The sequence below is a fragment of the Anas platyrhynchos genome, chromosome 2, assembly GCF_047663525.1.
Source record: "Anas platyrhynchos isolate ZD024472 breed Pekin duck chromosome 2, IASCAAS_PekinDuck_T2T, whole genome shotgun sequence".
In the NCBI taxonomy this organism is placed as follows: Eukaryota; Metazoa; Chordata; class Aves; order Anseriformes; family Anatidae; genus Anas; species Anas platyrhynchos.
In genome coordinates, this window is record NC_092588.1 from 91,627,598 (window position 1) to 91,643,774 (window position 16,177).

The following is a 16,177-nucleotide window of genomic DNA, read 5'->3' on the forward strand; positions in this document are numbered from 1 at the left end:
GAAATGTACTAGTGACTGGGAGTGATTCCGGCAGACTGGAAGAGAGCATATGTCACTCCTATCTTCAGGGAGGAAGACCTAGAGAAATACAGGCCAGGCAGTCTTATCTCAAACCTTGGGAAGACGATGGAGAAAATCTTTGTGGAAGTGTCTCCACATACACGAAGGACAAGATGATCGTGAGTAGTTAGCATGGATTTAAGAACAGAGAATCATGTCTAATCGACCTGATAGCCTTCTACATAAGGTAGTTAGCCCAGTGGATGAGAGGAGAGTGTTATACTGGGCTGCATTAGGTAGAACATTTCTGGTAGGTCAGAGGACGTAATGAGGTAATCCTGCTCAGCTAACCCTGTGGTTAGGACATGTGTGTACTGGGTGAGAAACCTTGTTGAAATTAGGCAGAAGGTGAAATGCTTCAGCTTCAATCATGATATTCTGAAAATTTTTGGATTGTATGTTCTCCTCAGATTTAAGCCAGTTATGATTCATGAAGCTTATTTGTTCTATTTACTCTTCATTTGCTTTGTGGGATAAAAAAAGTTTTTAAGTACATCACTTTTTTTTTTTTTTTTTTTTTAACTAAATATGTAACAGCTGCTAGGTTGGACATTTCTCTCCTTTTGGTGGTTACTGTTCAACCTGAGAAGTCTTGTGGTTAGGAAGCTTTTCTGATATTCATGTCACGTTTTTCCTTTCTATAAGAGAATTAAATTTCTTGTAGTATAATTTGAGAGCACTTTAATTAACAGAAGATAAGTGATTTAGAACAGTTAGTATGAGCAACCAAAATATGGTATCTGCTTTGCCTTTTGAGCTAGTTCTTTTAAACTAAGAGCATTTACCATTTCAAGATGCCTTAAATTCAAGCCTGAAGACCCATCACATTCAAATTTAACATTCTGAAGAAACACACACTTAAACAAATACAATTAAGGATTTCCAAACTGAACATATGTTGATTAAAAGACCATCTTCCTGTGCAGTGTAATATGAGAAATTTAGTTGCTTCCTGTTTTCATTTTTATTGTGTAATATACTGCTTTGGATGGTATCACTGTTATAGATATTTATCACTCAAAAATGACTTCATTCCAAAATAGTTTTCCAAGATAATTTTTTCTTCAGTTATGGTTGCTGATGTGTTTCAGGGATGTGAATTAATTAACTACTATTACTAAACCGGTTTGGAACTGTAGGATAATGTATATGAAATTTTTTAATAGACCCCAAATATGACAGCTACTTTACAGGAATGTGGCAATTCCATACCCAGAGAATGTACTCTCTGTGAAAACTAAAAAAAAATAGAGAAACACAGCACTGTAGCTAGGAGGGAACTTACTTATTTTTCAAAAGCGAATACAGTATCTGTTATTGCTTTGCTGTTTGTTTGCAATACAGAAGATACCTTGCATAAGTATGCATGTAACAACTGCTTAGGTTAGTATTAGAGTGACATTTAAAGATGTGGAGGCATTAACAAAGTACAAAGTTATTGAGAAGTATCAGAAAAGGTGTTTCAAGTGGAATTAAACTTGCAAGACATGATGAGTGGGTTAGGCAGAGTATTAAATAGGGCTTGGAATTATAGGAGAATAGTCTAAAATAAGAAGATGGAACTCTGGTCTGATTTGGTGAAGTGACAGCAAATTTCAGAATGTGAATGGAGGATTACAAGTGCAGGTAATTTTAGGTTACAGGTTTCCTGAAAGGAGGAGGCACATGACATACTCAACGAGCAAGAAAAGAAAGAACTTTAGCTTCACTTAGAAGGGGAGGTTTTAAAATCAACCATGTAAGAAACACAAAGGATAAGTGGATTAGCCTTCGACATCCCCCTGCAATGGTGACATCTTCATGGGCAGTCACAGCTCTGCTCTTGTGGATTTAAGCACACGTTTTCAGTAGTTTTAGGAACATCAGCCGGTGTCTCCCATGCTACAAGGGAAAGTCACAACCTTTTCTTTTCCAGTGCTAAAGGTGAAAGTGCTAAAGTCTGCACCAGTGGGGCTGTATCGGTGAGGAGCGCAGCCTTTATCTCACGATTCCTGGCAGTTATCATTTCCTCGGATTTCCCTAGTGAGGGCAGGGCAGCTGCAGTGTTAGCACCACAGGTCCCGTGGAATTTGCACCCCCGCTGTAACGCGCACATCAAACAGCGGGAAGCCAGCACAGCGATGACAAAGTGAAGAAAAACGACGGGCTCCCTCAGCGCGGGGGAAGAACTGCCTCCTCAGAGCCGCTGAGGCGCCGGACCCTTCTCGGGCGGCCATTACAGGCGCTGGCGCAGCGACACCATCCCGCGGCGGGGACAGGCGGCAGGGCGCGGGGCACGCTGGGACTTGTAGTCCGCGCCGCGCAGAGGCCTGCGCGCTCCTGCGGGAGCCGAACTCGGACTCCCGGTGAGCCCCGCGCGCCCCTCAGGGCCCGCCCCGCCTCTGCTCCGCGGAGCGGCGGGGGGCGACGCCGCCGCCGCCAGCTCGCGTGGGGCCCCCCCCGGCTCCGCCAGCCCTCGGAGCTGCCCTCCGCGCGGGGGGCGAGCGGGCAGCATGTGGCAGAGCATCGGGCTGACCCTGCTGGTGATCGTGGCCACCCTGGCCTGCGTGCTGCTCTTCATGCTGTGCGGTGAGTGGCCGCGGGGCGCGGGGAGGAAAATCCCTCCCGGACCTGTGCTGAGTGGGGGGGCCGGGGCGTCGGGATGGGGGTTCAAAAAGCAGCCCCAGCATGCAGGGTAAGCGCCACCAAGCCCAGCTGCGGTGCAGACCTGTGAGATGTGAATCCACCCGGCGTCTGCTGCTCGGGGGGTTTATTTTTCTGAAAACCAAGGGGGGTGACCTGAAGGCTCAGCTGGCATCTAATGCTTTTGAAAAGAGTTGTGCTCAAAACTGCATCGCGAAAAGATGTAGTAACGTCAAGGGGCTCGACAGTGAAACGGCAGGTGAAATCCAGTATTGACATCTGTGGAGTTACACCCCTGAGAACTGAGAGGTATGTGCATACGTAAATCATGTGGAGAAGCTTAAGGGGTTCAGACTGAACTGTTACTATCCTGAACAGAGGATTAAATCAAGGCACTCAAAGAAACTTTCCGAAATACATTTAATTCATTGTAGAAACGACATAGGCAAATCAAATGTTAAGACATTTAATATAAAATAGAAAATGCCATTATATTGCTACAAGGACCTATCACGTGCCTGTATCTCAGTGTATTTCCATTACCTTATTTATAGAGAAAAAGATCTCCCAGATTATTTTTTTTAAAAGCATAGAACGGTGAGAGCTGTGCAGTGATTTCTGCATGAAGAGATTCTAACTAGGTTAGAGCTGTCTAGCCTGGAAAACAGTTGAATGATGGAAGGTGATAGTTATAAAACTGAGTAGAGTGAAAAAGGTGAACAGGGAATGGTTGTTCCATTTCCTTGTTACAGAGGAATTGGAGTATATAAAGGGAAATGATCAGGCTTAAAAAAGAAAGAAAAAAAAGGAGAAAGTATTATTTTACACAAAGAAAGGGGAAAATGGTAAGCTCATGAAGAATATTAAGAATATTTTTGATTCTAAAACTTATCTTTCTTCTATGAACTTTAAATGGTCCATCAATGTGTTTAAGCCCTAGTACTAATGTTAAAAGGTAAGGGAACATCTGAAATACAGATTATTGGGGGTAGGTGAGGCACCTTGTAAGCTTTCCCTGCTCCTTTGCTCTTTTCTCCTGTATCCCTTCTTGTCCATTGTCACAGACTGAACAGTGACACAGGTGGATATCTGTTCTGAGATGGGTTTCTTGTCTTCAGTGGATATTGTCTGGCCATCTTCTGTCTTTTGGAGGTGCAATGTATTTACTAGGCTTTCCGTGCTGTCAGAGTACACGTGAGAGATCATTAATGCTGAAGGCTAAGAATAACTTTACAACATACTGTTCAAAATCAGAAACATTTTCTCTAGGTGTTTCTGCTTTTGTCTCTGTATGACAAATGGTGTGAAGTGCTGAGGGATCTCTTTAACTTTGCCTGGTAACTTCTCTTTAGTACTTCCTTGCTTAAAAATAGCAAAAGTAGTTAATAACTTTATTTTTAAATGGCTTATAAATACTTATCAGTTTGGACTTCTGTATTCTACACTCAGATTTAATGAACACTGTGCTTCATCTGTCCTCTGTATCTTGTTTTTAACAGTATCAGAGTTTATAAATTGATTGCTAAAATGTGCCTAGATTTTAAAGGTAGTAAATGCAGGAATCTGCTGTTTATATAGGGTGCAGGTGTAACTGTTACCCTGACAGAAATGGCTGCTAGGTAAAGTTTGGTATGATTTATATAGCATTGGTAATGGTATTTTCCCAGTCCTACACAGCATTTACTAATCAGTTAGTACAAGGATACTTCTAGTTCTTGTGCCAAGACTGAAAACTATTTCAGGAAAAGTGGTATCAAGACCACTATTAGGAGAAATTAGTATAAACTACCTCCAATCAAATTATTTGTGCCTGTGGTAGGCAGCATCTTACCAACTTTTGTACTGAGGGGGTCTCTATTTGTAAAACGAGAGCCTGCCAGTCTCCCAAGGAGATGAGTGCTGTATGTATGCCAGGATACAAGTAAATGCTAGCCAGTGAGGCACACAAGTTAATGGACAAACTTGAGACAAGGATGACCGGATATAAGCTTGAGTAAGCTTAAGCTGATAAGAATATTTTATAGCCATCTGATGAAAGGTATTTAACAGCCTCAGAAGACTGCCAGGGTCCAAAGACTGATGAGCTGTTACTTGTATTTTGAGTGGCTTGTAAAAGGACTCATGGTGTGAATGCTTGCAGAGAAAAATCTACTAAAATATCCAGGAGATGTCCCAGGATTGCCTGAATTTATGTTGCTCATCACAGATGTGATGGGCTAAGCGCTATGAAAGCCTCCTATAATGTTAAATTTCCTTCCAGTTATTTTTTTTTTTTCTGAAGTGAAAAGATAAAATTCAATGCACAAACTGTCAGAAGTTATTAGGACCAGTTCGTCAGCAATGTGAAAAGCAAATGATTATACCTGAATTTTGCATTTATGTCTATACAAGTACACTGAGTTAGTGACCTGAGTTCTTTTTCTGTTTAACGCTGCTGTGTGGGAGTATCGCCAGGGGGGTCGACAAGCCCCATGGTTGGTGATGTGATAACATGGGATTCCTGACGATGAAGCCATGAGGAATGTAAACAAGCTAGAAAGAACAAAGAAAAGTGATTCACGAGACCCTTGCTGTCTCAAACAGCCTGTTCTCCAACCGTTAAGACTTGGAAGTGGCTAAATGTTTGCTGTTACAGGGCAAAGTTGTTAACTAATGAGTAGCTAGTGGGAAAGTACCGCTTGTAGAGCTAATGGTATAACAAGGAAGCCTGTCCTCAATAAAAGTTACTGAAGTTACTGATCCCTAAAGAAACCCTGGTGTCTGTGTGGTCATTACGCCACACTTCTGGATGCTTGCAATTGCCATTTCCAATCCTAATCTGGAATTGTTAGGAAGCACTGAAGGCTTGCAGCTAGTGAAATCTATTTGTAAAACTGAGCACATCTGACATAAAAACCATTGAGAGACTACAAACATGTCTAGTTTTCAATTGCTCTTCTAAAAGTGGACCTAAGGTAACTTCCTTCCACTTTATAGCCATCTTTCCAGAGTTCCTTTCTCTGTTTTCTCTCGTGATCTCATTGCTTTTGTGCGTTCCTTGTTGCTGGTAGGAATTTATGCACAGTGAAGGAGATAGATTGAGTTGAGACCTCGTTTATAACACCTGAGTTTTTTAATATTTATAAAACAAATATTTCTAAAAGGTATAAAATGCAAGTAAACAGTGCTGGGTGTGCGGGGAGTCTATGCTCCACCAACACGCACACACAAACATCAAACATTCTAAATATACAGAACATTGCTTTACGTACTAAACGCGAGTATGCCTATACATACGTACAATCAGGAAAGGTAACAAACAATCCTTTAGCTTCCATGACTTAATAAACTCGAGTACACCTAAACATATCAGAAAAGGTAACAAATCAGAAAGAAATCAGAAAAGGTAACAAACAATCCTTTAAGTTTCTCCATTTTCCATTCCTTTTCTTGATTACTAACAAGTCTCCATTTTCCATTCCTTTTGAACAATATGTCTCGCTTTAAGTTGTCGAGCAACTCGGTCTTCGGGCTATGTATCCCGTTCCTCCCGGATTGAAGAAAAGCATATCCATCTCCTTTTCAAGGCCAATAGGCCTGGGTCAAAAGGCACGTTCAGGTCAACAGGGGGTGTAACAGCAAAGGCCTTCGATGGCTGTAGCAGCAGAGGGGCCCATGGCGTAGCAGAAGGATCAGTAAAGGAGCCCGCAGCTCCCTCACTGTCTGGCAAACCACACGTTTGTGACTGTGGTCCCCCAGGGCTCTTTAAGGCCTCAGAGGCTGCTCGCCGGGTGCCGAGCAATCCCACTGCAACCTTGTCATTTTTAGTTGCAGAGTCCCACACCTTGACCCCACTTTGGTCCCATATTTTAGGCTCATAAACTGTCCAATCGTTAATAAGGAGAATAAGTTGTAAGGTTACCAGGACAGTCTTTGTTTCTAAGGACGTATGATTCTCCATAATGCGCAACTGCTTACCAGCGAGGGGCAGTTGTGTGCACAGGTCCGCTTCTCTCAGCTCGAGATTCTCTCCAGCTCTGGTGCGCCCATTTCCAGCAACTTTCTGTACGAGCTTCTCTGAGCAGTTTGCTGAGTTTGGCTGAACCTTTCTTCATGAGGCAATCAGTGTGTCTGTTCCCGTCCTGGTCTCTGTTCCGCTAGCCTGTTCCTCTTCACTCCTTTTTCCTGTTTCTTTATTGATCATAACTTCTTCACATCGTGTTGCCTTCCTTTTTTATCTTGAGGGCAGGCTCCCCTCTTATACCCTTCTCTCCACAGCAGTTCTTTTCAAAACAACTTTTCATTGGCCAAACAACTTTGAATGTAACAACAACAGCAAACACCCAGAGACTTCCATGCCTTAATGGCTGGAGAACAAGAAACCCCAGGCTGCTTGGAGTCTCCTGAGTCACCCTTCTTTCCTCTAAACTCTTTTATATTCCTGATGGCCTCATCATTAAGATTCTAATGTTATCTCAACCATGAGGCTTTCAAACCCCTATGGCCACACTCCCAAATCTCCCCCTTCTTTATTAATATCAACCATTTTCTCAACACGAATTACCACTCCATATGTAACATAGGTAAGCAATACATGAGTTCAACTTGGCTGGTGTTCTATTCTCTGTGTATTTGTTTTATTTTGTTTTATTTTCCCAATGTACTAATGCACATAGTCCGATGAAGGTGCAGAAGTGCCTTCAGGGGAACAGATAGGCTTGTTCTTCTCATTCAGCAGGCGAGGCTGATGAGATGGGGTTTGAGACATAAACTTAGAACAAAAATCATGTAACTTTGATTGCTGAACCAAGTGTGTGTGGTTTGCTTCACAAGTCTGAATTCATTTGTAGATGGGAAAACATTTGAGCCTTAAATTCTGCCTGAATAACTCTTCTATAACACTTTGTTTAAACAGTTTTGTAACTATCATAAATGACATAATCTTGTGACATACCTCAAAACATGAGGAAAGCCATGCCTGAGTAGGCTAGCAATAAAGAGAAAATACTTTTTCATTTGAAACTGAAATTTACAACTGTTAAAAATGGAAGACTGGAAAAGAGCAAGCTTCCTTGCATCAGTCAGCAAGTGATGTGGTGCGAAATAAGGAGCAGGCTTAGGGAGCGGCACAGACCCAAGCAGCGTGTCACTGACAGCAGACATCAGGAGACAGCAAAGGTGTTCTCTGGGGTAGTGTATTACATACCTCTTCAAAAGGCACAGCGTTAAAGTGATTTGCCTGTGGTAGAACCTTGTTCTCCCAAATCTCAGTTTAGCCTCTAGAGCTGTGTGCCTCCGCCCCCCCATCTGTAGATGTTAAGATTTTCTCTGGTGGGCACTTCAGTGTTTGAATACAAGCAAGTAACTCTTGCACTGTTACCACATCACCTTCCTTCCTTTCTTGGACCAATGTGTGTTTTGCATAAGAAAATTCAGCTTATTTTACACCAGCATTCCACATTATCCCTGTTTTGGCTTTTTATGCTTATCTTTGTGATTCAAATGGAAGAGGAAAATATGTTCCAGTAAATAAAATCCTCCCCCTCTTTATGTTTACACGCTAACATAAGGTGAATGAAAGTTATGGACCCGAGACTTGTGCCCATGAGCAAGTGAGGGTGAGTAATATAGCATCAGATTGCTTTGCTTCTTTCCCCTTTACAAAGAACTAGGAGTCAGTATGGGAGGTAACAGAGAAGGTAGCTTTATTGAAACTTGGTCAAATTAAAGTTGTCATGACAGCTTTATTGCAAAGATGATACATGCTTTTGAGTCAGTAAATGAGCCTTGAGTCACGGTCCCGTCTTTGCAAACACATTGCCTCACGATTCGTAGGAGGGGTGACATACTGATGGCACGATGCCAAGCGTGGCTTAAATGTCTCTGGCTGGCACCTAGCCGTGGCGTTTTAAGTGGCTCCCAGCTTACAACTCTGTGGAGGTTGGAAGCTGCTACTTTGCCTAAATGCTGAATAATGGTTGCAGACTTTCCAGGCTCTCTGGATTTGGGTATCTGCTTTACAGGGAGCTGGAGCCCCTGCTGTGTGTTGCAGTGGTGTATGTACCCTTGCCCTAGCTCACTTCTTGGAGAGCAGCTTCTTTCACCAGTTAGGGTAAAATATTACATGTTGGTGTGGCATGTCATCCCTGCTAGTTGGCTGAAGATGTATTGTGCCAAGGCTGTTTTACTGTCACAGATTCAGCTAAGCTGAGAACGACTCAAAAAGGCAAATCAAATGGCTAAAGAAGACAAGACTGATTCCAAACAAGTATTTTGTGTGTGGAGGTGAACCAGTAAGACTTCTTTGAGTGGCCTGAACAGACTGGAAACTTCTTAGATGCAAACTGGTGGTGCCAGCTACCTGCCTGGCATCAGCTCTATAGCAGAATAGTGGCAAAGCTGAGATGCATAATAGGAGAGTGGCCTTTCTGTCCATTCTAGTTTAAGAAATAAAAAAAAATACACTAAATGCACTCTGTAGTTGACATTTAAAAAGTGTGGGGTTACAATTTTGCAGTGTTCTTAAGAGGCTGAAAAATTGATAAAAGATACTTTCAAATGAGATGGCGATACAACTTGGTACTTTGAATCTGTCTCCAGGCTTTGTCTTTTTTTTGTTTGTTTTGTTTTTGTTTTTGTTGTTTAATGGTGTATTTACTCAATACCATTGCTGGAGAGAGTCTCTTTTGCCCTGAGCAACTTGCTTCAATTCTTTACTAGTCTGGTTATTTCTGAGAAGTTTTATTGGAGTGTTTGGTAACTGCGAGGCGACAGGGAGTCTCAGCTGAAGAGGCATCTTTAACTGGATTCAGATGAGCGGGTGTGTTTGGGGGATGCTGTAAAAAAACAACTTTCCATCCAAGTTGGCACTGTGATGAGAACAAGTGTAAGAAAGGAATCTTTCTACCTTGATTACCTTATACCACGGTGTCTGTGGTATAGTTTGGCAGTCTGGGGAGTCTTTCATGTGGAGCCAGCAGGGGTGCATGTGGGGAGGGACGTGCCTGCAGGGGAGCACCGTACCAGGAGGAAGATCAGAGAAGACGACCAGGAGGCAGCAATGGATGGTGATGTGGCAGAGACAGGGTGAACCTGAACTTATTTTTACAGCTCTTGAGCCTGGTTGTCCCTCCCACTATCAGTGGGTAAGCCTCTTGTAATTCTGTTTTCAGTGTACTGCATCCTGGCTCACATCTCCTGCCTGGTCCTGCTGGTCAGGTTGGTTGTAATGGCCTTCAGTGTTTGCTTTTGTCCAGGTTGTAATTCTGTGTAAGTGGCCAGTTTGCACTGATAAGGGAAGCATATGAAGCTCTTTACCCAGCCAAAGTTAAATACCTCACTTACTGGCCTGTTTGTTTATATCAAATATACTCCGGTGCTTCTGTCAAGTGTCCTACAACTTTATTTGGGGGGAGGCCCTGAATATTTTGGCTTTTTCTTCCTTGGGGTGTTCTCTGGAAGTAGCGTATGTATCTGACATGAATTCACTTGAAGGTATTTTAGGGAGGACCTTTTGAAAAAGGCAAGTTGTGGCTGAGAGCTTCATGCACCCCCCCATCTCCTTAAGTGAATGTGATAAAACACTTTGCATGCTTTTCATGCACTTCTCGGTTCAGTCTCACAAATTTCATCTCTCAGCAAACTGTGGAGCTGAAGACACTTATAACAGTTTGTAATATTCTGCTCAGGTCTCACTTTCACCTTTCCTGTATGCATTGGGAACACTTTTTCTTTCCCGTGCAGACTGGAAGTAAGCGTGCCTTTGGAGATTTGATTACTTTTTTTAATGAGTTTTAGAGCTGTGAGAAAAATGGATCGATTTATGGTCTTAAAAGTTGACAAAACATTGTAGATCCCAAAGACCTTAAATACCACTCAATGGGAACAATTTTCAAAAGTAGAGGTAATTTTTACCTCTAGCTATGCAAAAACACAATAAACGAGCCATTTTCATTTTTTTTTTCTAGATACAGGGCTTTTAAAGTATTTGTGAATAAATTGAATCTGATGTCACGCAAATCATTTAAAGTTTCAGATGTTAATGGAAGAGGAAATACTTGGAGTAGGCCTTGGGAATTAAGTTGGATCTTAAAAGGTTGTCATGCCTTCCTCTAGCTGACCCTGGTAGCAGAGAAGTTCTGGAAATTAAGAGTCTACAGGGTGAGAAGAGTATTCTAGGACAGAGGGGAAGGGCGGGGTCTTGCTTTGTCCTAAGTAATGGCTTTCACCTTGTCCTGACTCCAGTGACAAAAGAGGGAGAAAAATAAAGGTGCTGTGGTTACACAAGTGCCACTTGTTAGTGTTTCACCTTGCTTTATATGCCCATTGCCCAGGCTCAGAAATCCATTTCTGCTGACAGCTCTGTTGCTGGGGGGACAGCTTTCCCGAGTTGTGCAAAATAGGGCTGCTAATATTTGCAGGTGTCAGCACTACAGGCTTGCATGGCAAAACCTTCAGATTGAGAAAAGGACTGTTAATTTATAGCTCTGACTGAGATAAATGGTTTTGATATTGCAGCTTGTATTATAGCATATGCCTTTGGATCACAGCTCCAATTTTATCCTGCTTATCTGTGAAATATGCAGCTAAGTGACACGTCTAAGCTATAGATAATGAAACTTGACTGGCCAGCTAAAGGGAATGGGATAACTAGTTCTCAGTTTGGTACAGCTCCAGCCTTTCTTTATCAAAGTGCTTAGATAAATGAGAATTTTATAAAGAAGGTTCTGGGTTAGGTTTAGATAAAAATACATTTGCTTTTGTAAGTGTTGTCCATCTGTTCTGGAAATGCTGACTTAAGAGCAAGGAGGTGGTAGATCTTAAATATTTTTAGAGATTCTAGAAATGTGACTCTCTCAGCTGTAAAATTCACTTGTGTGGTTTTGAGACCAAGAACGTTTCTTCATTGGGGTGGAACTAAATGTTATACAAATTTACCTGATAATTTTACTTTAATGGGACTTTGGTGTGGTGAGAAAATACTGAATTGGAGGATGTTGCCTTTTAGTGAATTATGATAAGGAAGTTATGTATTTAATGTAAAACATGGCATTAATTTAAAAGTCTCCAAGTGTGCCTAATGTAATGCAGCTTTTAGAAGGTGGTTTGTCCTGAGTGTGGTGTGTTTGCTGAGGGAGCATAGGAACCCCACTGCTACCTTTTTACAGTGCCTATGTATTGAATTCTGTGGCCTTGCTTTAGGTGTAACCACAGAAGTTCCTTTTTCATCTGCCAGCTAAGGTCCATGCCTTTGCACAGGTGTAATCGCCTGCTTATTGTTTGCTGTGGCACTGCAATTAAGAATATGTTCAGGTTCTTGCCTGGAGCTTAGAATATTTGCTTCTGGATGAGGGCAAACTTGATCAAGCTGCATAGTTGCCTGCAGGACTGTGAACAGGGGTGGGTGGGTGTGGAGGGGGAGGGAGGAATGCTGGGGTTAAGAGTAATCAAGGTGGCACTTGATTATTTTTTTTTCTCCCTTTTCTGCTGTGCTTTGCCTGAGAGCTGCCTATCGATGTGTGTGAATTAACTAAGTGATACCTTTTTTCTTTGTCTCCTGCAGGCTGGTATGTGGTCTGGCAGTTGTTTTTGTCTAAGTTCAAATTCCTGAGAGAATTGATAGGTGATACAGGGTCCCAGCAGGGGGACAACGAGCCTGCAGAGACAGAAGCCGAACAAGAGACTCCACCCTCACCACACAGAAGTAGACAGAAATCTGCTCGACAGCGAAGGGCACCCGCAGAAGAAACAACTTAAAATACTTCATTGAACTTCTGGCTAATGGTTAAGCACCTCTGCGCTGTGTTGTTCAATGGCTTGACCGTACTGAAAAACTGACCTAAGAGGTAATATTAATACTTGTGGACCTTTGCTTTGGAACTGTCAATACTTGCTACTTCAATAAAGGTTCAGGGAGGGCTTTGACAGCAAGTCATAGAGTACTGTAAGAAACGAGGGGTGGAGAGCATTTTTCTCCATCAGAAAAATGCTGAGCTGCTGTAGCTCCTGTCCCTGTGCACAGATGAAAAATAGGTCCTGGACCATAGGCTTAGCCTTTGCATTTGTCTGAACATAATAAATGTTTCAGAGTTGAAATGGTTTCTAAATTATTTTTTTTCTTTACAGCACTGCAACTACATGTATTGAAATTGAGTTTTATTTCTTTAGCTATATATGAATATATATTTTTTTCAACCTTGAGAATGCATGTGAACTTGAAAAACAGTTGGAAGAATATCCTGCTTTAGAAAATATTCTAAAGTGAAACTTTGTTATTTTCTTATCTCTATGTAAGTATAAATGAATTATGAAAAAACAATATTAAATGAACATGGGAGGTTTTAATTGTTTCCTTAAAATAAGGCAGATACTGAATCTGGTCATAAGATTTGTTTTCTTGCTTTTGGCATAAGAATGGTTACAGGTAGAACAATCATGATAGATTTCTGTATGTTCTTCCTGAACCTCTTACTCCAAGTCCAATTTATGTTAGAGAGGGGAAGATGCCTAGGTTATGTACCTATGGTTTAGTAATCTGAAGTGTCATCTTTGGCTCTTGAATACTAAGTACTTTTCTAGCTCACCTTGAACACTCTTACATCAGGTATTTGGTACCAGACCTAACGTTTTCTCTGGAACCAGTGAAGGCATTCCGACCAGTTTGGTAGACGTCACTCTAACACTTTAATAGTGTTACAGCAATTAATTTAATGAATTCGGTACCTCATGTTTGGTGGGAAACTTGCTGATCTTTACCAGTAACGAGCTCCTGGTTTTTGAGAATGAGTTACGCAGCTATTCTGACACTGCAGTTCTGAATTAAGAGCTCCAGTTCAGTTTATCTAGCCAATCTGAAGATTGATGCGTGAGATCTTTGGGAAAAAGAGGACCATGCATGTTCCACCTCCGTGTGCATGGCGGGGGGAGCAATCAAAAGTCTATTTCATGAACAGCCTCAGTTTTCTCTCAGAACCTAGATATGCGGTATTGTTTGGATCACTGTTCATTGTATTAAAACAAACAAAAACAATAACAACAAAAACTGTTAAACAGGACTACAAAATTGATCTTGTACTTGCAGCTGTTAATGAAGTTTAAACCTGTAACTTACAAACTTGTGGTTTTGGTTCACTTATGCAGCTAAAAGCAGCAACATTTAGGTTTCTCACTAAGTAGACCTACTTCTGGGAAAAGAGCACTTCTTTGGTGCCTTTGTTTTAATTTGTCATCTGTGAATACTGTTTAAAAGTTACTGAGAGTATTCACCTTATAAATGACTTGGATGCTTGAGCATTAAGATATGTAAGATCAGCCTGGACCTTCCTTTGGAACCTGAAAGTCATTGTTTTAGTTACTAGCATGTGCGTATAAGCATGCTTTGTATCACAGGGCTGCACTTCAAAGCATGACTAGACAGTGCGCATATCGTTGAAACACATGCAGAAATATAGTAAGTCTCCTTCCTCTATCCTGACTGCTGACCAGGAATTCCTAATAATATTTTCTTCACTAGTAAAATTTCCGTTTACTCAAACTGAGCAAAAGCAATCAGGTTCTGTTCCTTGCTGCTTTCAGTTGATTTTATTGCACAATTTAATGTCACAATATTCTTGTGTCTGTATGTCTTTTTCACATGATGAGACTTTCAGCTCAGCAGTACTAGCCAAATCCTGGAGCATTTTTCTGAAGAAAAATGTTTAGCATCTCTGTCTTGGAGCTTTGCTAATATGGGCTTACAAATAAAGATTTTTTTTTGGTCCTAATGTAGAATATTGACACTCCACTGCACTTTACTTTTGCCTAGACCTAAATCCACTGAAGATGGCAAAATGCTTATGCTTGTAATATCTCCATCTGAGATAAGGAACAGTTAACTCAGTCTCTGCTTCTGGTAGCTGTGAAGAAATGCAAAGTTATAATGATATTTGTAGCTATCCAGAGTAGTTCTAAAGGTGCAAGAATCAAGACTCCGGAGCAAGTTAATGAAGGAAGACCCATGCAGGCTTGAATGCTGACGCTGATTAAATATGCAATTAGATGGTAGTTTAAAGCTAATAGGCGTAGAATCTCTGGGTAGTTCATCTGCTCTAGCCAAACAGTTCCCTTATTTGCATATTGTAAGTGTACAATTCTCTCCCCCAAATTATTTTCAGTCTCTTTTAAACAGCTGATGCTATTTTTTTTAAAGTTGCTGTGACATAGCTGCCAATAACACTATTTGCTTAATGTATAACATTTGTGATCTTACTAGTAGCAGGTCAGAGGCTTATATTACGAGGTTAGGAAGAATTTTATAATACTGGTATCTTCAGTTAGTATACAGTTTTTCCTGAGAGTCTGTAGTAAAATCTCTGTGCAGGGCACTTCATGTAAACCTGTAAAAATGAAGCTGTGTGTGTGCACGCATACTCATGCTAAGACCTGGGTTGTGATTGCTGGCAGTCCAATATACTCATGTCTTTGAATATTTTTACCAGTGTACTTCTGAACTGTTACTGGTGAATAAGCACTTAACTTTGAAATGACCTATTCAAGTCTGAAACCTTATGAAGACAACATGTTATGTGGTTGGTCTTGTTTTGTTTAGTAGGATCTATTTTCGAAACTGTTCATTGCCTTATTGTTGCAGCCATTCTATTGAATGTACTTTGGGTTGGTTATTTTAAATGTATTCATATCACTTCTGTTGCAGGGGCTGTGTAACTTTTGAATAAGCAGTGATTACTTGCATTGTATAATTAGTTAAATGAAAACAGTTGCTGCCAGGAAAGCTGGAACAAATATAGTACAGAGCAGTGAAAAAATATAGAAAACCTATTGTTAAAATACCAGAGTATAGACAATTGTTGTTGAATTGCATAATTCAGACCTGTTAAGGAGCCACTAAGGTTGTTATTGTGGTGGTCTATCTAATGTTTGCCCGTAAGGTTAATTCTATGCAGTTCATCCACTGAGCACTGCTGCTGTAGCTGTTTGCAGTAAATGCCATATACCGTGCTGCAACTCGTGAGCAACTTGCTGCTTAACATCAGGTTTTACACTGAACTAGACCTGTGTATGTAATTCTGTCTTGTATGGAAATGACCAGCATAAAAAAAAAAAAGTGTTTAATGCGGTCATTTGCTTATTCAGTGTTAAGATACTGTACCTAAAGCTTCTGTGGTTGTCTGTTTTCATCTGTTTAGCTGTTGTTTTAGCTGACTGCACACGTAAAAAATAAAATAACCAGACTTGTTACAAATACTTGATCTGAGTGTGTTTCCGTCTCTCTTTGGAATGGGATTTTTTTTTTTTTTCTGTAGAATAAGACTTCATATGAGTGTACAAAAGAGGACTTCTCAAAAGTCAGATTCTAGCTGGCGTAGTACCTACGGATGATTTCATCCTAAAAGCCAGGTTAGTACGTGTCTTTTAGGTCAATTGTTATTACAGATGATTTTTCTGCATTGCTCTTGAAAGCTATCATTTGGTTTTAGCAATTAAATAAAACAACTCTTTCCTTTGTTCTTGGTACTTT

At 41.0% G+C, this 16,177-nt stretch overlaps 1 protein-coding gene across 1 annotated transcript; it reads left to right on the top strand.

The window, feature by feature from the left end:
- Positions 1 to 2,414: 2,414 nt before the first annotated feature.
- SMIM13 (small integral membrane protein 13) lies at positions 2,415 to 15,908 on the top strand. Its single transcript, XM_027451574.3, has 2 exons — positions 2,415 to 2,628; positions 12,224 to 15,908. Exons 1-2 carry the CDS (start codon positions 2,553 to 2,555, stop codon positions 12,415 to 12,417), a joined length of 270 nt encoding a protein of 89 aa, XP_027307375.1. The 5' UTR covers positions 2,415 to 2,552; the 3' UTR covers positions 12,418 to 15,908.
- Positions 15,909 to 16,177: the final 269 nt, after the last annotated feature.